This window comes from Pipistrellus hanaki, assembly GCF_964339955.1.
Source record: "Pipistrellus hanaki genome assembly, chromosome: 12".
Taxonomy (NCBI): domain Eukaryota; kingdom Metazoa; phylum Chordata; class Mammalia; order Chiroptera; family Vespertilionidae; genus Pipistrellus; species Pipistrellus hanaki.
Genome location: NC_140514.1, coordinates 58,808,484 through 58,830,188, shown reverse-complemented (window position 1 = coordinate 58,830,188; position 21,705 = coordinate 58,808,484). Strand labels below are relative to the sequence as shown.

At 49.6% G+C, this 21,705-nt stretch overlaps 1 protein-coding gene across 50 annotated transcripts in view; it reads right to left on the bottom strand.

Annotated features, from left to right (window-relative positions):
- Window positions 1-21,705, bottom strand: part of MAP4K4 (mitogen-activated protein kinase kinase kinase kinase 4) — a 176,466-nt gene that overhangs the window by 97,695 nt on the left and 57,066 nt on the right. For all 50 annotated transcript variants that reach the window (XM_084900441.1, XM_084900446.1, XM_084900452.1 and 47 more), the window contains exon 3: window positions 4,565-4,621. In XM_084900441.1, coding sequence (XP_084756567.1) covers window positions 4,565-4,621 — 57 coding nt within the window. The remainder of the gene's footprint in view (window positions 1-4,564; window positions 4,622-21,705) is intronic.

The window sequence follows — 21,705 nt, the reverse complement described above, 5'->3', positions numbered from 1 at the left end:
CTGGCCATCTTGTGGTGGCCATCTTTGTGTGTTGGAGTGATGTTCAATTTGCATATTACCTCTTTAATTATAGGACTAGAGGCCCAGTGCATGAAATTCATGCATGGGAGGTGGGTATCCCTCAGCCCGGCCTGCACTCTCTCTAACTCAGGACCCCTCAGGGGATGTCCGACTGCCAGGATTAGGCCTAGACTTGGCAGTCAGACATCGCTCTCATAATCCAGGACCACTGGCTCCTAACCACTCATCTGCCTGTTGGCCAGATCCCCCTAACTGATCTCCCCTGCAAACCTGATCCCCCTAATCTCTCTCCCCTGCCAGCCTGATCACCCCTAACTGCCTCTGCCTTGGCCTCGCCACCATGGCTTTGTCTGGAAGGATGTCCAGTCAAATTACCATATTACCCTTTTATTAGTATAGAAGATAGAGGCCTGGTGGGGGCCAGCTGGTCTGTCCTGAAGGGAGTCCTTGATCAGGGTTGGGGTCCCAGATCAGGGTGGGGACAGCCTGGGCAAGGGGCTGCCGAGGGGTTGCAGGCCAGCTACATCCCCATCAGGGTGGGGGTCTCACTGGGGGGCAGGCCGGCCTGGGCGAGGGGCTGAAGACTGTTTGCAGGCCATCCACACCCCCATTGGGATGGGAGTCTCTGCGGTGGAGCAAGCAGCCTGGGTGAGAGGTCTGGGGCTGTTTGTAGGCTGGACAGCCCCCTGATGGGGTGGGAGTCCCTGCTGGGGGAGGAGCAGAATGGAAGAAGGCCTGGGGGTGGTTTGCAGGCCAGACAAGCCCCAGGCTTTGTCCACAAGGAAGTCTGGAAGGTCTCCGGAAGGTCTCCCAGTCTAATTAGCATATTACTCTTTTATTAGTATACTTATACCACCGGGGAAACTGGGTGCAGGGTATATAGGACCTCCTTATATACTTATCTGCAAATTCATGTGACTCTATAATTATTTCAAAAACAAAACAACACATTCTAGATCTCATGTCCTGGTCATGCCCAGCTTGAACACATCCTTAACCTGTTCCTGAAACCCTTCCCACAGCCAATCATAAATTACAAGCTTTCTTCAAAATCCTAAAGATAATCAATTCTTAAAATGTTAAAATCTGAGAAGCAATATAAAGAGATTAGAAGCTTGGTACATGAAATTCCTGCACGGGTAGGGTCCCCAGGCCTGGCTGGCAATCAGGACGGATCAGGGCCTTCCTTTCCTGGCTGCCAATGGCCGGGCAGGGCTTTCCTTTGTTCAGCGCCGCCCCCTGGTGGTCAGCACATGTCATAGCAAGCGATCAAACTCCTGATCGGTCGAACTCCCAAGGGGACGATTTGCCTATTAGCCATATATTATATAGGATCTTTACATCTCTTGCAAATAAATGCCTCTCTTTTTAAATCCCTTGGCTTCCTACAGTCCCTAACACCTATCCCCAAGGGGAGATATGAATGTTCTGCTGGCTTTGTGTTCCAGGTCCAGGTCCATAATCAAAGCAGGTGAGGGGCGGCCACTAGGGAGCACACCCACTTGGGACTGCTGAAGCCGAGCTGTTCAGAGAGTGGCCCCACACTCACCCCCCACACCGCTCTTCTCTGGTCTTCAGAGCCTAAGGAACGAGAGGGGCCTGGTAACTGCCTCTCCCCCGCCCCCCTAATATTTTATTATTGATTTTTTACAGAGAGGAAGGGAGAGAGATAGAGAGCTAGAAACATCGATGAGAGAGAAACATCAACCAGCTGCCTCCTGCACACCCCCTACTGGCGATGTGCCCGCAACCAATGTACATGCCCTTGTCCGAAATAGAACCTGGGACCCCTTCAGTCCACAGGCCAACACTCTATCCACTGAGCCAAACCGGTTTTGGCATGGTAACTGCCTCTTGATTTCACTTAAGGAACTGACTCAAGAGTTAGTGATTTTTCCCAAAAATAAGCATTCACAACTTTTTGCTCCCTAGAAAAAACTGAGAAGTCAAAAACCACGTAGAATCCTGCTCTCCTCCTGCTGAAGTTGAAAGCAGAAAGATTTCAGTCGACAGGAATTTGCTCCCAGGTCTGACCCAGGCCAATGCCTACAACTAACTTCAAAGGACCGCCAAGAGGCCTCCCATGGGGGTCAGGCAAGGGCATGTTTCCTGGGGTGCCAGCTGCACGCTGTCCTCTACCCACTCTGCCCAAGCAATAGCACAGAGGTCTCTGTGTGGACACAGGACGGAGCGGCCAGGACAGTAGAGGCTTGATTGAGTTTGCATTTGTTTTCAAGACTCGCCATTTGGTGTCCATTTCACCCCACACATGGTTTGTGCATGATTATGTTTCAAGGAGTCCTGAAAATGCACTTTCCAACATGGCCTGTTTTTTTGTATATAACTCAGCAGCTGTGGACAAAGTGTCTGCTGCACACAGCTGTGGGGTTTGGAGCTCTGCTCACAGACCGACAATAGGAAGCCAGCCGAGCACCACAGTGGTTATGTTAGGGGGAGAGGAGGAGAAAGAGTAAGAATTTAACTCTCCTTGACATGCTCTTATGTTTTACACATTTTTAAACAGTGACCATGTCCTGCACATGTATAACCAGAGCCAGGCCTCGCAAGGAGGACCTCAACAGGGAAGACCCGCCTCCCTGCGAGGGGAAGGAGCTGGCCAGGCAGCCCCGAGAAGTGCGGAAAACACCAGCCCTCTGAATTACAAATGCTTCAAAAACTGCGCAAGGTGACAGTTACGAGGCACCCATCAGTTTGCCAGGACGTGTGTTAACAAATGTCACGGAGCACGGCCTGTAGCCACATGGCCTCCCAGGGCGGTGCCAGCGCCGGACATGGACAGGGGTCAGGAGATGGTCATCCTAAACACTGTTAGCCCCACACAAGACAACTCGACATTTTACTTAAATTACAGTCAGAATTGGCTGCTCCTTTACTGCTCTTTATCTTAAAAGTCATATCTACTGGAAAGCATCCATCTCCCACAAACTGTACACCAGGAAGGTCCCTGCCCACAGCACACAGCCACATCCCCGTGTGCTCCCCGGACCCTGCCCACAGCACACAGCCACATCCCCGTGTGCTCCCCGGACCCTGCCCACAGCACACAGCCACATCCCCGTGTACTACTGGACCCTGCCCACAGCACACAGCCACATCCCCGTGTGCTCCCCGGACCCTGCACAGAGCACACAGCCACATCCCCGTGTGCTCCCGGACCCTGCCCACAGCACACAGCCACATCCCCGTGTGCTACCGGACCCTGCACAGCAGTCAGTGCCACAAGAACCTCTAGCCAATCAATCACACAGCAGCACTTTTCCGCTGCAAGTCCCCGTGTCCTCTGTGGCAGAGAAAAGAGCAGTTACTCACAGAGCCACACCTCACACTGGAAAGCTCTGTCACTGCCGGCAACTGAGACCACGGGCTCTCCACCGCTCCCTACACACACTGGACAGCAGGGCGGCGAGTGGCTCTCAGACCACTCACTGTGCTAGTGCACCTGCCACACCTCCCTCCATAGACCCCAGATTGGGGGGATTGGGGCTTGATTTAAAAATACCCAAGCCCCCAAAGCTGCTGGTTAACGCTCCCTATAATCTATGATATAAGATGGTAAACCTTATTCAGATTAAACAAGTTATAAGAAATAATGAGAGTGTGAAGTAAATTTCTGGTGAACATGCAGCTGACCCTTGAACAACATGGGGGGCAACAGGTTAGGGGTGATGACCACTGAAAATTGCTTATAATTTTTGACTCCCCAAAAACTTAACTGCTAATCGCCTACTGTTGACCAGAAGCCTTAAGTAGCACATACTCTGTGTACTGTGTGTACTACCTACTGTCTTCTTACAACCAAGTAAGCAACAGAAAAGATACTAAGAAAATCGTAAGGAAGTACTTTTAACAATATTTACTGGGAAAAAAAATCTGCATGTAAGTGAAATGGCACAGTCCAAACACTATGACTTAGCACATGCATGCACACCGGCACATGTGGAGGGGCTGACTTCCCCTTCCACCACACAGTAAACCCCACGTGACCATTTTAAGAACATTTTTTGCTACTAAATTTTGCCAACAGTCTGCTCAGCATTCTAGCAGATGTTTCTGTTTTCAAACCTCTGGGAACTAGCTGGACCTGTTTTCTTCCCCATGTTAAAAATAAAGAAATGGCCCAAATGTGGCCCCAGAGAAGCTCCCCTCCCCCACCCTCGACTCTCCTCCGTTTATGTGACTTCCCCATCCCCTCTCAAATCTCATCTTTTCCACTAGAAGATGTTTCCAATTATGGTCCATTATGTTGCCAAGGATGACATCATTCAGAGGTGTTTTTATTTTGTTTTGTGTGGTGTTTTTTTTTTAAGAAGATGCTACTGTTAGTTACTTGGAGACCATCTGCAACCACTTAGCCCACTATTGTACTGGGTCTTATGAACCCACAATGTGGTCACATTGTCACAGGAGGGCAATTTGCTCAAGATGATTCTCCAAACAGAACAATGCTCTTCCACTGGCAGGGGCAGGAGTCCCTGACTGCCTCCTCCCAATATAGCTAAGTATGTGTGTGACCCCATCTTACCTCAGTAACATCCATAACTTTGATGGCCGCCAGCTGACCTGTTTTAACATGTCGACCCTGAAAAATAGAGGAAAGAAAGATAATTGGCACCACTGTTCTGCACAATCACTAGGACGGAATGGTTGGTGCTTCAACAAATCAGTTCTTCCATATTTCCCCCCAAAAAATAATGATGAAATAGACCATGCTTTCCAATAGAACAATATTGTTACTAATACCAAGGAACCACATGTGATAAACAATTGAAACAGATGAGTTTTGACAAGTTTCTCCTTTTTTTTTCCAGGGTTAAATTTCTGTATTGTTACTTCTCAACCCAAGCAACTTAAATGTGTTCTTCTGTAAATCAGGTTGAGCACTCAAAAAGAAATGACAGAAAAAACACCTCCAATGTGTACTGCTGGAAATGACTGACAGTCTTTCTTCCCCGTGGCGTTCCCAGTGCTTGACTTCACAGGAGTCCACCTGAGTCTTCCTGAAGGCTCCACACCCGCAGCTCCCGAGTGGAAAGGCTGGGAGAGTCCCCCGAACCAGGGGAGCGCAGCGGCGGGGCGGGGCGGGGCGGGGCGGGGAAGGAGGGCACATGCTGAAGCCTTGTCGCAGCTCTATGGTAATTCCGGACCAAGAACCTAAAAATGCATCATGCACTTATATCCCCAGGTATTTCTATCTTTTTAATCTTTACTGCTGAGAGTATCACACGGTCCCCTTCCACCCCCACTGTCACTAGTGTTTCACATTAGGTCCTTCTCCCCTCACCGGTGCAAGGCTACTGGGTCAGTTCCTGTTCCCTCCTCCCTGCACCCTCTGCCCCAGTCGGTCATTTCCCAGTGGAGCAGCGAAGAACCCGAGGTACCCTGAGCACCAACGACTTGAGAGCTTGGTGAGGAACGGTCCCCGGCCTGCCACCACGGCGAGAGCCCTGGATGGAGCACTGGGACACTCGAGCTTGAGCCTAAGGAACACTCTCCCTTTATTCTGGAGAATTCTGGAACGTTTACATAGGAACTCAAGTTATAACTGGGTCAGAACACCAACTTATGAAAAGGAGCCATGGTCACGGGGGGCCCCGCGATGGCCCATAACCCTGCAGTTCACGGCAGGACAGATGCCCGGATAGATGCCACTTACAGGCAACCAGCGCCCACACACCCTCAGGCCAGGCCCAGGGCTCCCCAGCTCACACCCCCTGCAGGCACTGTGACTTGGCCTTCCCCACAGCCGCCCTCCTGTCTCCTGCAGTGTTGCCCTTGTGAGAGGGGCCCCATCAGTGCAGATCTGCAATTCTGCTTGAGGCACCAGGGAGATCCAGAGCCAGACACAGGGAACCCATAAATATCTTAAGAGATTGTAATTGCACATGTCAATACAGTAACCAATAATAAAACTTAGCTTCACTTCCTGGACTTTCCTTTCCTGTCACAAACCAGAAAAGTCAAGCAAAGAACATACCAAAGGAATTCTTTACGGAATCTGAAGGCACATGTGAACACACTTTGAGTCCCCGCCCCAGGCTTCCCAACAATGATAGCAGGGTTCTGTTTGTTCCTCATTTCCCACTAGAGGCCCAGTGCACAAATTCAAGCACATGTGGGTCCCTCGGCATGGCCTGCAGGAATTGGGCCGAAACCAGCAGTCCAAGGTCACCTGCCACTCCCGCTCATCCCAGCCCCGCTGTGCCTGCGGCAGGCTCGCACCCAGTCAGTCCTGATCAGGGAGGCTCATGCCCCCATAGCAGCGTTAACCAGCCATGAGCCCTACGCCTGGCACCCATCCCGGCCGGGATCCAGACCCATCCTGCTGACATTCGCATCAGCTATTGGGAACCACCTGGCAGCCGCTTTTATAGGGTTTCTTCCTTGCAGAGTGTCTAGGGAGGGAAGTGGCCACTGTGCCCAAGGACAACTTCCAGGAGGTGGGTGGCGCTGGTCCATCGGTGCCTAGCCCATTCTCTGGGGATTAAATCTGCAGGACTACTGAGGGAGAGAGTGACTGCCGACAGGCAAGTGGGTCACTGGGAGGACAAGCAGGTGGGCCACTGGGACGGGTCAGTCAGCTGAGCCGCACTCCCACTGTGGGAGCACACTGACCACCAGGGGGCAGCTCCTGCATTGAGTGTCTGCCTCCTGATAGTCAGTGTGCATCATAGCGACCAGTTGATCAATGGTTTAGTCGCTTAGGCTTTTAAACATAGATTAGAGGTCCAGTGCATGAAATCTTTGTGTGTGTGTGTGGGGGGGGGGGGGGGGGGGCGGGGGGCAGCGGCGGCCAGGAGTTGTCCCTCAGCCCAGCCTGAACCTTCTCCAATCTGGGACCGCTGACACCTAACCATTAGCCTGCCTGGCTGCCTGATTGCCCCTAACCACTCTGCCTGCCAACCTGATAACCTGCAAACCGCTCCCCTCCCGGCCTGATCGACACCTAACTGCTCTTCTGCCAGCCCGATCACCCCTAACTGCCCTCCCCTGCCAGCCCTATTGCCCCCAACTGTCCTCCCCTGCTGGCCCAATTGCCCCTAAATGCCTTCCCCTGCAGGGCTGGGCACCACCATCTTGTGGGGGCGTGACAGTCAATTAGCATAGTCCCTCTTCATTAGAACGGATAAATTTTCTTCCAACAAATACTGGAGATCAGAATACTTTTTCTTTCTGCTTAGTTTAACCTAAAACAGATTCAGAGGCATGGAAAACCCACGAGGAGGAGCACAGTATGTGACAGAGCACATCCAGGACAGAAGACCAATCGCTCTCCGTGACAGGAAGCAAACACCACAATGGGGCAAATGGCGGAGGAGGTTGCCAGACAGGGTGTGGATCCCTTCAGATCTAAGCTGCAAAGGATCCTTGCCCAATGCCAGAGGGACAGGTGTGAGTGCCCACAGGCCAGGGCAAGAAGCTGTCAGGAACTGCACCTACTCTCTCCAGACACGGTCCTCCGCTGCCCGGTCCGGAGGTCTGTCTCCTTCGACGTGGGAAGAGGCCCTCCTGCTGACCTGACTGGTCGCTCCTCATTCCACCCAACATGGAAGCTTTGTTCCTTGATCTTAATGATGTCGAAGTGGTCCTTGTTTCTTTAGAGACGGAACATCTTAGCTAAGGAGGCTGTGGGGAGAGTGTCAGTTTTTCTTTTCTATGAAGGAAGGCAAGCTCAGTCTCCCTTTCACCTGTAATGTGCAGGCCTCACATCCACACAAGACCCAATATGAGGCTTCTGTAAGTGACACAGGAATCCATGACTGTCTTATCCAGTCTCTGGTGATTCCTATGCATTCCGAAGATTTCCGTGCTTACACAAAAAAGCACAAATTAAGTTTTCTCATCCTTTTTTGGACTATATAGTACTATTTACAATAATATATGCACTTGTTTTAGCTGGGGTTTTGGTATGTAAAGGTTAAATTTGTAACAAGTAAATTCTAACAAAAGTCAATTACTATGTTTATCATAAAGTCATATAACTTACATTCTAATATGTTCTTGAGTTCAAAGGACAGGCAAGCCTGATTCAACAAAATAGTTGATTTTACAAAAAGAAAGTAGCCCAAAGAGCTAACAGGGCACACATCTGGTGGCTCAGCCAGCCCTGGTGCCAATTCTCTCTCCAGGATGCCTCGCTCACCACCTTTCATAATTTACCCTAAGAATTCCATTGGGCACCTGAAACCCATTTAACTTTACTAACCAATGTTACTTGCAATTACTTAAATTATATATATATATATATATATATATATATATATATATATATAAAATTATATATATATAAAATTTTTATTTTTTATATATATATAAAAATATTATTTATATATATATATATAATTTATATATATATATAAAATATTATTTATATATATATATAAAATTTTCTTTCTTTTTTTTTTTTAAATTCCAACTAGGCCCGACTAGAGTGGCTCAGTGATTGAGCATCACTCTACGAACCAGGAGGTCACGGTTCAATTCCTGGTCAGGGCACATGCCTGTGTTGTGGGCTCAATCCCCAGTAGAGGGCGTGCAGGAAGCAGCTGATCAATGATTCTCGTTCATCATTGAGGTTTCTATTTCTCTCTCTCTTCCTCTCTGAGATCAATAAAAGTATATATTTTTTTTTGGGGGGTGGGGGGGGTGGGAGGATCCAACTGGGAAAGGGGGACCAACAGGCAGAGCACGGAGGAGGATTTTTAGGGCGGTGAAACTACTCTGTATAATACCGTAGGGATGGATATTTGTCATTATAAATTTGTCCAAATGCACAGAAGGTGCACAACATCCAGAGTGAGCCCTATTGCAAACTGCAGACTTTGAATGATGATAACGTATCAATACAGGTTCATCAAGTTCAACAAATGTACCACTCTGGTGGGGGACGTTGCAAATGGGAAGGTTAGATGCATATATATATGGGAAATCTCTGTAACTTCCTCTCAGTTGCTGTGAAACCTAAAACTGCTCTAAAAACTAAGGTCTTTAAAAACTTTTAAAATTCCAATCCACTCCCCCTTATATTTTCTATTTTAAGAGCAACTATAGTCCCTGTATGACCCTGTGGCCGAGTGGCATGCGCATAGCACTCCATCCACTGGCCACTCTTCCTAAGATCCTACGCTCCCCAAAACAAAGACCAGCGTAACGGTTCTGCACTGTAAACCCCCAAACCACAGGCCCTTTAGGCTCTTTCCCAAAAGGAAGTGTCTGCAAAAGCCCCAAAATCCAACTACCGGGAAGCACGGTACCAGGCACCACTCCCGCCGCAGAGGAGCAGCAGCCCAGGCCCTGGGGGAGAAGACGGGCAGGTGTGTGGCACTGCCCTCACCCTGTTCTCCAGCCCCAAACCAAGTGTGAGGGAGGTAGGCTCGAACTTGTGCCATTTTACCCTGCAACTACTATTTCTTATTATAGCAACATCTGTTTATTGGCTCTTCCTCCCTTCCGTGACCAGGGCTGTGGAAGAGCAGGCAGACAGAGGAATCTTGTCTGTTGGAGATCACCAAGACTTGCAATTTAATGAGAAGACAGTGCTTGTCTTCCCTTAAGTTTAAAATCAAAGGCTTCCACATAAAGCTGGGCCTTTCTTAGGCCAGAGGCACCTTATCTGGAACACTCCATTTAAGGAAAATCATGTCTCAACGGCAGAGAAGGTGAGACTGAACGTCTACGGAGAATGGGACGGTAACGAGAGCATGGTGAGACCTGAGCGCCTAGTGCCCACTCCCCACGACCGGCCCTTCTGCCCGGGGACTCGGCAGGCAGCTCAGGGAAGTCACCACGCACCACGCTGCACGCTGTTCTCTCTAGGAGATGGCCAGATTGAAACCTTCTCAACCCTGAGATCGTGAGAACACTGCAGAGGCTTTTCCTAATGGCACAGGCAGTCTCGGGAGCATCCATGACGCTCCTGCCCTTGCAAGTAACTGACAGCTTCCAGGAACTCTGCATCAGACTCCCACAAAGAAAGGGCCTGTCGCCTGGGCCCTGCATGCTTGGTTTTGCTGTACTCAGCTGTGCTCTAGCACAAACGGGAGCCGGAAGGGGAAGGGGGGCTGGCAGACAGCAAGCTGAGTCCCGAGGGTGAGCTAGCACTGTGGCCCAAATCGCCTGCAGGTTGAGAAGTACAGACAACACAGGTGAAGAGAGAGGAAATGCTGCCGGGAGGATTCCTGAGCAATTCCTTCCGGGGGCAGTGGTCACGTGGGAGGGAAGACAGCTGCTTCCTACAGACACCTGGCAGTGCTGCATGAGGACTGCGGCTGCCCCCGGGAGGCAGCAGCCCGCTGGGTGGTGCCACGGGAGCAGGTGCCTGGACCACAGCATCCAGAGTGAAGAACTAAGTTTTAAGAGAGTGGCAAATCGAAAAGCACCAAGAGGCCCTGACCGGTGTGGGTAGCTCAGTGGTTGGAGCAGTGGGGTCCTGGGTTTGATTCCTAGTCAAGAGCATGTACCTGAGTTATAGATTAGACCTCTGGCCCAGGACGGAGCACGTGTGGGAGGCAACCAATTGATGTGTCTCTCTCACATGGATGTTTCTCTCCCTCCTTCCCTGCCACTCTCTCTAAAAAAAATTAAAAATCATTGGAAAGAATATCCTTGAGTAAAAATTAACAAAAATAAATAAAGAACATCACCGACCAATGGAAGTATACACAAACCCATAACACACAGTCCCTATGTCAGTGCTCACACACAGCACAGCTGCCCATAAAATACATATTGCTTCCATATCTGTTCACTGTCTAAAGCTACTAAAAATAGTGAATTCATCTTTCTCTATTTTTCTGTTAGGTCAATATTTTTAAAATTAAAATGTTAATATTTTAAAGGAGAAAAATAAGCTCTTTCTTCATTAGTTCATTTCACATATTAAATACTTAAATACTGCCTAAAGGTGTCCAAAGCAGGCACTGGATTGGAAGCCCAAGCCCACCACGCGCGAGGAGGGTGACGGCAGCCAGCCCAGGGACCTCTGCTGACCACCACCTCTCTGTCCAGTGGGGATGAGACACCTCCCTCTGCACAGGCCCTGCCGTCTGTCAGAAGCAAGCACCCAGGCAGCAGCCTGGGTCGGGTAGACAGCACCATGCCGGGTGAGGGAAGAGCAATCTGCGGGCAAGACTCAGGGGTCCAAGCTTCCAAAGTGCTCACTACCTGGATCAGGGTGTCCCCTCAGGGAGCCATCTTCCCGGGGAGAGGACTGCTCTCGTTACACAGCCATCACAGCACAATCAGTGCCACTCACTCACACGGCAAACAGCATACGGAACCAGAAGCTTTCTCCAGTCCCCACACAGCTACTACTAGAAATTGATATATATTCTTACTCACTTAAAATAAGTCATATATCACATGTTTTAATTATCACAAGATAATGACCCATGTTTATCTTGAATATAACTATCAATCTGAACTCCTCCTGGCATTCCCTTAGAAGAATGTAGGGCGGCCAGGGGTCTCTACTCCGAAGCAAGGAATCCTGTCTTTTTTTAAATATACAGGGTGGGGCAAAAGGTTTACAATTGTTCATAGAGAAAACAAAACACTAGTGCTATATAATAAAGAGGTAATATGCAAATTGACTGTCACATTCTCCCACAAGATGGCCACCCCCATGTGGTCACAAGATGGCCAGCAGGGAGGGCAGTTGGGGGGCAACCAGGCCAGCAGGAGAGGACAGTTGGGGGCGACCAGGCCAGCAGGGGAGGACTGCTAGGGGTGACCAGACCTGCAGGGGAGGGCAGTTAGGGATCACCAAGCCGGCAGGGAAGAATAGTTGGGGACAATCAGGCTGCCAGGGGAGTGGTTAGGGGATGATAGGGATCAGGCCTAAAACCGGAAGTTGGACATCCCCCAAGGAGTCCTAGATTGGAGAGGGCACAGGCTGGGCTGAGAGATACCCACCCCCCCCAAGTGCATGAATTTCGTGCACTAATACAAGAAAAACTGTGTTTCACATACACACACCGGTAGACCTATTTCTGCCCCAACTGGTAAATGGAGTTTTAACTTTTGAGTTTCTCAAATATGGAGGCAAGAGAGAATCAGGGAAGGGAGCTGGGCCTTATGACTGACAGCACAACACAGCCCACAGAGCTTCCCCACACCACCCAGGGGCTGGCCACGGCGTCCTGTACAACATGATGAACTTCAATAAAACCTTGAATAACCATGTATCCAAAACAAAAGATGGAACACAGAATTCTGTAGGTTCCCGTTTTCCTCCTCATCACTAATCCCCTCGCTCCCAAAAAGTTTTCCTACACATTTCCCTTGTGACTTCACAGTACACTCAATTTTTAGAGTCATACTAATGGAGTGATTTCAATATTAAAATATTACTTCAAGCATCACTAATGTACTCAAACTGAACTCTTCTCGTTGCCTTAGAGCTGTGGTTGGCAAACTGCGGCTCTCGAGCTACATGCGACTCTTTGGCCCCTTGAGTGTGGCTCTTCCACAAAATACCATGGCCTGGGCGAGTCTATTTTGAAGAAGTGGCATTAGAAGTAGTTTAAGTTTAAAAAATTTGGCTCTCAAAAGAAATTTCAATCATTGTACTGTTGTTAGTTGGCTCTGTTGACTAAGGAGTTTGCCGACCACTGCCTTAGAGCAAGCATGTCACACTCAAAGGCTAACACAGGCCAAATAAACAAGGTTGAAGTTTATATGGGCCACACAAAAAAACAAAAGCTTCAATTTTCATAGAAACGGATGTTTATTTTGATAGAGACATGCTGACTACAAAGGGCTGAAATAAACAAGTTATTAACATAAAATAGAAAATTTTAATAAAAATTAATATTTTTCTTGAACATTAACTTGCCAAACACTGAATAACTGCACAAATTACTAAGTGTAATGCAAAAAAACCTATTTTTCTTATTTTCCTCAAAGCATCTTATGTTGAAAATCATGACATATTTACAAAGGCTGTACCATAAGCACAGATGCGTTCTCCGTGGTGTAGACCATTTCCTCTCGAGCTGTGCATGCCCATTCTCGCTTTCTAAGAATCGTAACAAGACTGAATAAGTAAATGCAATAGAAGCACAGGTCTGGGACCTCTCGGGTCACAGCCAGTGTTCCGACCACTCCCCAGGCGCAGGCCAGGCGTGACCACGCAATGCAAGAAGGTGAGCGGGCAGAGTGGCCGGGGAGGACTGTGCTTCCCTCTGTCCGCCCCTCCTTTCCTCCTCCTTCCTACCAATACCCACCTTCACTCAGCAAAGCAAAGGATGACAGCGCACCCACCACATGTTCATTCTTCTTTAACATGCAACAGCACAGAAGGCCTGGCAGCCACCTCACAGAGAAGAGCCACACCTATTTTACGGAAAGGCGGGTAGTTCCGTGAGGTTAGGAAACCAGCCAGGGAGCAGGAGATGGCATCTCCCTGGGAGCAGCGCATGCCCTCAAGGCCGTGATGGGAAGAGGTCTGCAGCCCAGAATCACTCCCCTCACACTCATCAGTAACTGGCAGTGAGTGGGCGGCAGGCGGCCAAGCTGTGAGGAAGCGCGCAGGCCATGGGTGGCTGTGCCCTTCCTACAAGTGCGCCTGCTTTCCGGGAGCCCCCAGGCAGAGGGCCCTCCCGGGGGCTGCCTCTCCACGCCCTCCTCCCAGCCCACCTCTACTTCCAGGGAACGGCTGGCTCCACCTCCGGGGCTGCAACAGGGACATTGAGAAAAGATGGCCCGAAGCGCTCCACCGCCACAGACACTCCTGTCCGGTGCCCACCGGAGAACTCCTGAGAACCTCAGGGGCCGGCAAAGCCGGGGCCATCAGATGAAAGGGCAAGACTCGAAGATGAGGAAGGGAGGGAGAGCCAAGACTTCACAGCTGCCTGGGGATCAGAGGCCGATCCGGCAAGGAACTTACCGGCCCTCACAAGCTATGCCATTGCCTCATGAGCTCTGGCGGCCAGGACCCTTACCTGGGAAGGCAGGAGACATGCCTGTGCCTCTTTCTTCCCAGGACACAAAGCTCTGCTGGGCGGTTCAGCACCTGCGCCCTCCCATCGACACCCTCTTCAAGGGGCTGCTGCTCCGGGGAAGTCCTCTCCTCCCCAGGCTCAGCAATAACCTGAAACTCTCCAAGGCACAAATACGCCAACACCTGCTTTCTTATAATAAATTCAGGTATTAAAAGTGAAAGGGAACTTCGATCCTCTGAATCAGCTGCTCCCCCTCCCCACTAAGCAACATCATGACCATGAGGGGGTCCCGCCACTTCTCACGAGACAAGGTGCACGGCTCTGGTCACCGGGGGGGGGGACAACAGCGACCGAGCAGGTGATGTCCCGTCTGTGCGCTCATTCTGAGGGGACACAGCAATCCAGTGCCGCACATGCTGCTGCTGTGAATGCTCTGGAAGAGCAGTTAGGCTGTAGGAAGAGCCTGGCGGAGGGGCGGGCCTGAGGAAGAGGCGGTCTCACACTGCACCCTGTCATCAGTAGAGCTGAAGGAGGTGATGAATGCCAGGCCCTGTAGGACCTCCGGAGCCTGAATTAACCTCCACAGAAAAGCCAGGGCGCTGCAGGCTGCAGATGGCCCACTGCCTTGGCCAGGGCGTGGTTGCGGTGGCCGACAGGCCGGCAGGCAGCACGGAGGTTATACCCTGTTTCCCCGAAAATAAGACAGTGTCTTATATTAATTTTTGCTCCCAAAGATGCACTAGGTCTTATTTTCAGGGAATGTCTTATTTTTCCGTGAAGAAGAATACGGTACACATTTATTGTTAAATGAAAATAAAGGAAATTTATTACCTGTATACGGTACGGTAGTACAGTAGTCGTCAACACAAACCAGACAAACTGTGAATCCTACAGTATCAAGAATTTACCAATTTATTCAATGACAATCATGTCATCATCTCTGGAACATCATCATAACAGTCCAATTCCTGAATTTCCTGGTGAATTTCTTGTGACTCCATTTCTTTCAGAATCAGTGGACCAAATCTCTCATGTTTAGCCTAGGGAGGGCTTATTTTCAGAGGATGCCTTATATTTCACTCAGAAGGAAACCTGTAAGTAGGTCTTATTTTCAGAGGATGTCTTATTTTTGGGGAAACACGGTAGGAAAGTGGCGGCGGCGGTGGCCTGCTCCCCGCCCTCGGCGCCAGTCCTGCACTGACCACGCCCGGTGCACGCCGGGCTGGGTCCCAGAGACAGGGCTGCGGGAAGCCATGCGGAGGCTCTGGCCGAAAGGCCTCCAGGCTCCTTCACCACCTGGCGGCCGGCTCCTCTTCCGCAAGGCTCACCCTCCCGTCGCGCTCCGGCCGCCAGGGCTGAGCTCCGGGGTCTGCTCACCACACTGAAGACACACGTCCTTTCCCTAAGAGGGAAAACAAGTGGTTTCCACTGGAAAACCAATTCCTCCACTTCCAGTGCACAGCGCTGCGAATTGTTGTTGGTATGTGGCTACCTGGCCTGTGAGGTATGAAACCCAAACACTGCGCGGTGACGAAGCCGTCACAGGGCTGTCTTGTTACAGTGGCTCCTCTTCCTGTCCGGCACCCTGGATCGCAGAGGCAATTCTTGGAATCTATGGCCAGAACCCATTCCCTCGATGCTGATACAGAGCCAGGCTCTTTTCCCCAGGAATTCACTGACTAAATTGTGTGTGGGTGGGGAGGGGGAAAGAGGGGAAGGGTGCTTTTTTTTTTATTTTTATTGAACATTCCAAAAAATAAGAAGACACAAAATTTCTAAAGCCCAGTTTTTAAATTCTCTTGAAAAACAGGTTTGTTAAAGCTGGGACCTACCCGGGGGAGGAGTGTGCAGACTGGCCTGAGTGAGGCTGCGGGGCTGGCGGCAGGACAGGCGCCCTGGATCAGGGGTGTGCACTCTCGCTGGCAGTCAGTCACCAGCAGAGGTGAGTGGTTGGTTGCGCATGTGTTTTGTTCTGTTGGTAATTATATATGCTTGGGTCTCTCTGAGATCTACTGGATCAAAATCTCTAGAAGTGGGGCATGTGCGTGCATATTTTATAATCTTCCCTAAATTACTCAGAATGACTGCAACTATGGTCCCATGAGGGATGTCAGGAAGACTCCAGTATGTGCCTCCAAACCCCTGTTCCCAATAAAAAGTGAAGTCCATCCCCCTAAAACTCTCACCCTAGAGCACACTATGTTGCGCTAAAACCACACTGCCGCTAGCAGATGCGTCACTGTTACCTCCCAGACGGGAAACAGCAGGCCGTGTGTCTTATCGCCCAGACAGGGCCCGGAGAACACCACGGCACTGGTGGGAAGTACCGGGCAGCAGGTGTACACCAGGGCTGCAGGGAGAGCGGAGGGGAGGCCACCCACCCTTCTCCATGCTTCAAGAATGTTTGTTCTAAGGAGGAAACAGAAGAAGTCACTCAAATGGTAAGTCACTAATTATCAACTATTCTCCGGAGCATTACCTCGATTCACTGAGGTTCTGCTTCTAGGCATATGTTGATAGTATGGCTCAAATAAACTCATAAAAATTCTTTGCTAGTACAGGTTTCAATGGATTTTCAGGTTAACAGGATTTTCCAAGAAGGTCTGGGAATAAATCTGGGAGCTATGAATGCTTCATGGAAAACAACCAAGTGGAGGAGACCCAAGAAGACCCAGGAGCCACTCCCTTGGGCAGTGCAGGCCCTTCTCCCCCCACCCCCCCACGGGGACAGACAGGGCTAACCTCCTAAATAGGACAGGCCCGCAGCCCTGAAGCCACTCAACAACATACAGCAAACTTGATAGTTAAGACCAGGGAGGGGGGGGGAGGGGGTCCTGAAAATCAACCACAAAACCCACGATTATTTACAAAGTAGTTCTGCTACAAACTAACTCCTGCCTCTCCACACCTGTCCGAGGCAGGGCGCCTCCCACTGGCCGAGGTCGGTAAGTGTTAGAGGTGCCAGGCCCCCGAGTTCTGTTACTGCAACTAGTGAGTGGTCGGGTGGGGTCGGGGCTTCCCACCCCCAGCTCTGGCCCTGAGCCACTTCACAGGCTGGCACAGGAACATATTAGCTACCTATCAACTGTTGATCAGATGTTGTGTTTACACAAATGGCAGCCACTCAAATTCTGCAGAACACCAGCCCACGGCTCCTGGAAACCAGCAGAAAGCAGACTATTGCTCCCCCTAATCCTCTCTTCTCCCAGTTCCAGTCCGGCTCACAGCCCCTGGCTAGGCTTGGGCCCTCACAGCAGAGGAAGCCCTCCAGCCAGACCTGTCCGCGCTCCCATTCAGGTGTCATGCCCTCAGGAATCTTCCCGGACACAGCTGCTGTGTCTCTCCACCCCTGGGCACATGCCCTGACCAGGAATCGAACCCTCGACCTCTGCTGTATGGGACTATGCTACAGCTAACCGAGGCACAGCCAGGGCGCCACCACTCCGTTTTTAAGGAGAGCACTTTACGTACTTTGTGTGCAGATGTCTCAGCATGTCTGAGAGCCAGCTTGAGAACACAGATAGTGTGAAAACCCAGAAATATTTTGAAGGCTTAGTGAAACAGAGCCCAAATCTTTTTAAAGGAATTAAAGAAAACTCAGCTAGTTTTCACTTTATTGCAGCAGCACCCCTTCCCAAACAAACTTTTCCTCTTGGCCGGGCACTCAGAGCAGCAATCTCAAGAGGAAATGCCAAGGAAATGGTGTCATGCAAGACTCCTCAATGAAAAGGAAAATGGATAAGACCTCCTTCTGAGAGAAAAATGCCCACGGAAACCCAAGGAAGCAAGCCGAGAGACTGAATTTAAGGAGCCTCTGCAGCCGAGTAAGAACTAAAGCTGAAGACATCTGCAGCAGAGTGGCCATCCTCCCCACAGAGCTCCATTTAACCGGAGCGAGCGTGTGCTGGTGTGCGTCTTCGCAACGCCACTCTCCTGGCCTCTGCCAAATCCCAGTGCTGCCTGCCCTTTGCTCAAACCCTGTTTCCTCACGAGAATGAGCATCTACAGGGAGTTAAGGGATCCGTCAGGGTTACGGTTATCAGGGAAAAGTGCCTAGAAAACCCAAGTCCTGGGAGAATTGTAGTAAACAATGAACCTCTCTGCCCTTGACCACTGGCCTAATATGAGGGGAGAAGCATGTTCCTGAAAATGTGCAATGTGTCCTCAAATCTGGTAAATAACAGATATAAAGTGACTGGTTACCACAGTTTTGACACATAGTCGTCTGCTTTATCATCTTCCACGTTTCCAGGACTCTATTCATTCCTATAAAACTATTTTGGGTTTTGTTTTTCCATGGAGTGTGTATTACATGACCCATCACTACTACTAAATGTCTGATTCTCTGGGGGAAAATGCTGTCCTGGGTTCAAGTCTTTTTTTAAAATATATTTTATTGATTTTTTACAGAGAGGAAAGGAGAGAGAGAGAGAGAGCTAGAAACGTCGATGAGAGAGAAACACCGACCAGCTGCCTCTTGCACACCCCCTACTGGGGAAGTGCCCGCAACCAATGTACATGCCCTTGACCCGAATCGAACCTGGGACCTTTCAGTCCACAGACCGACGCTCTACCACTGAGCCAAACTGGTTTCGGCTCAAGTCTTATTTTTACCATTTGCAAGGTCCAGGTTACTTTTCTATAGATCCAATATGTTCACTTACTATTTATTGTTGTACTTATTATTTACCAGGAAGATGTTCTCAAATGTTACAGAAAGAGAGATAAAGACATAGAAACAGATTTATATATACTATTTTTTAAAACCTGTACAAAGCATTGAGGTGAATAATAGAGAATGTCAAACTCATTATGTCAGTGGCTTTCTGATAGCGCTGTAACTGTGTAAAACAAAGCCCAAGGATCTTTATGACCTCAACTCCGCTCACCTCTCACCCCTGGGACACTCAGATGCTTGTGAAGACATCCGAGTTGAATGAGCTCTCCAAGGTCCCCAGCTCTGCAGGGAATCCCTGGACAGATAGCCAGCCATGAGGCTCAGCATCAGATCCCAACACAACTCGCCACGTGACACTGCTGAGTGCGGAGCGGGAACTTACCTGTGAGGGAAGGGGCCATTCAATGATAAAGCACACCTGTGGTAACGGTGACCTGGGCCAGCAAGTTCCATCCAGCTCTGTCGCTAACCAGCTCTCTGCCTCTGATTTCCAACAATAGTTTAACCATGTTCTTCGCCTGCTGAGGCCGGAGCTGGTACCCCAGTTGCAGCACAGGACCAGAGGGAATGGGACGGGTCCACGTGTTCCCAGAGTTCCCCTGAGCTCCATGAGACCCTTCCAAGGCTCCCACTGAAGTCTGCAGAATCCCCTTGGGCATGCTGAGTTCACGGAGACCCTGTGTCTTCAATGACCTCTGGAAACACAGCTGAGCCACAGACAGGGAGAGGTGGGGGCCTAATTCTGCTTGCAACTTGGGCTGAAAGTGAGCATACCTTTCTACTCAAAATCATTCCTTTTAGTGAACTACCTCATCAACATAATGAACTCCTCACTCCATCCGAACACAAAACAAAACTAAATCTCCAAGCAAAGCCCAGGAAATTCATGTCATGTCCCCAGAAAGCCTATGCACAGCTCAGCAGAGAAAAAGGAAGGCCAAGCCTCCCCTCCCACCCCCACCGGTGCAATTCTAGCACTAAAGCCAAGAAGGGGCGCAGTGAAGCGAGGAGAACACCTAGGAGCTGCTGTGTCTACCTCAGCCCAGGAGCTAAGGAGAAGGGCCAGGCACTGCCACTTCAGACACCTGCTTATGGCTCAGAGCTCCAAAGTGTTCGTAAGGGCAAATACTTTTCCTTCCGCACAAATGGTGGGCTGTATTTTAATGCAGACTTCCTACTGGAAGAAAAGGCCCCAGTTAAAAGCTGCAATCGCGTCCTCAGAGATGAATGAGGCAGCTCAGACATGCACCTTCTGCTTTAGGCACACAATTAAGTGTTAAGTGTTCCTTTCATGGCATCCTCAAACACATTTAAAGAATCCCCCTCAAAAGCAATGCAAATTTATCTACAAAGATCATGCATTTGGGAAATCCACACACCAACATCCAGTGCTGGAGTGACAGGCTTTGCTAATATACAGCTGGATAAAGTGGCCAGAAGCTAACCTACACCTGTGACATCAGAACCATGCTCGGAAGAAAGCCTCCCTGCAATGCCCAGGAGTACGGTGACAGCCACGCAGACGGCCGTGCACTCACCAGGCCGCCAAGTGAAGAAGCAAGCAGGGCACACCAGTCTGCGACTGGGAATCAGCAGAGGTGGAGGGCTGACTGCACTTATGCACAGATTTTCGGCCGCACAAGGGTCACACCCCTAATCCTGCATGGTTCAAGGGTTACTACAGCTAAGTACTAGTCCGTATAAACTGCCCTGTCCTGCCCGGCACAGCCTGGATCAGCTCTCAACTTCAAGGATAGCATGCCACCCAGAAGTCCTCTGATGCCTGCCAGTGTTCTCCACTGAACAGCCAGCTCTGCTCAGTGAGCAAACATAAAAGGCAGAAGAGATGGAAGCTGGGGAAGAAGAGATTAATGCAAAAAACAGAGAAGGAGGAGAGATGGGTGGGACCAAAAACTTTTACTCTGCAGACACAGAGGTGATAAACTGTCACTTTGTGCAGTATCTGCTCCTGCAGCAGTGGTCTCGGCCACTAGGAGTCGAGCCCTCCTTGGAGAAGAGCCTCACTGGGGTCAGGATCATTGCAGAGAAGGCAGCCCTTCCTGTGGCTAAGCAGTCATTTTCCCCACACACAAAGGGCCTTCACTAGGAAGCCCACAAGAAAACCTTGAAGAATTTTAGCCCTACCCAGTGGTTGAGCATAGGCCTATGAGCCACGAGGTCACGGTTCAATTCCCAATTTGGGCACAGGCCCAGGTTGTGGGCTCGATCCTCAGTGTGGGGCGTGCAGGAGGCAGCTGATCAATGATACTCTCTGATCTTTGATGTTTCTATGTATCTCTCCCTCTCCCTTCCTCTCTGAAATTAATAAAAGTATATTTTTTTAAATAATTTTAGCCTAAAATACAAGAACTTTTCACTTAATTTTTTAAAAAGACATCAAATTAAATGTTTAAAAAGCATCTGACAATTCTTGTCACTCTTATCATTAGTGAATCTCAAAATATAGCAAATAAGGCCAATTTCTCATTGAGTTTTCTTAGCTACTCATCCAAATTTGAGAAAGCGGTTAAGCTTAGCAAGAAAGTCAAATCATAGCTCTAGATGCACACAATCTCAGGCCAACTGCCAAAACATCTCTAACCCTCAGGTTTAATGTCTACAAAATGGAAAATAATCCCAGTGCTTGCCTCATGGCAATAATCTGAAGGACTACATGAGACAGTGTGTGCACGAGTGTCCATGCAGTCACTGCTGGCTACTGTTATTCTCTTATAATTTTGTTAAAATATGTTTTTATTGGTTTTAGAAAAGAAGAGAGAGGGAAGAATGATGGAAACATCAATGAGAGAAACATTGATCAACTGCCTCCTATATAGCTTCTACTGGTGATCGAGCCTGCAACCCAGGCATGTGTCCTCACCAGGAATCCAACCATGACCTCCGGGTTCATAGGTCAATGATCATCCACACTGAGCCTCACCTACCGGCATGCTGGCTATTGTTATTCCCATCATGCACTCTGCAGAAAACAGAACTGGCACTGTTCTGCGATTGGCTGCTGCCCGCAGTGCGTGGCTTCCAGCA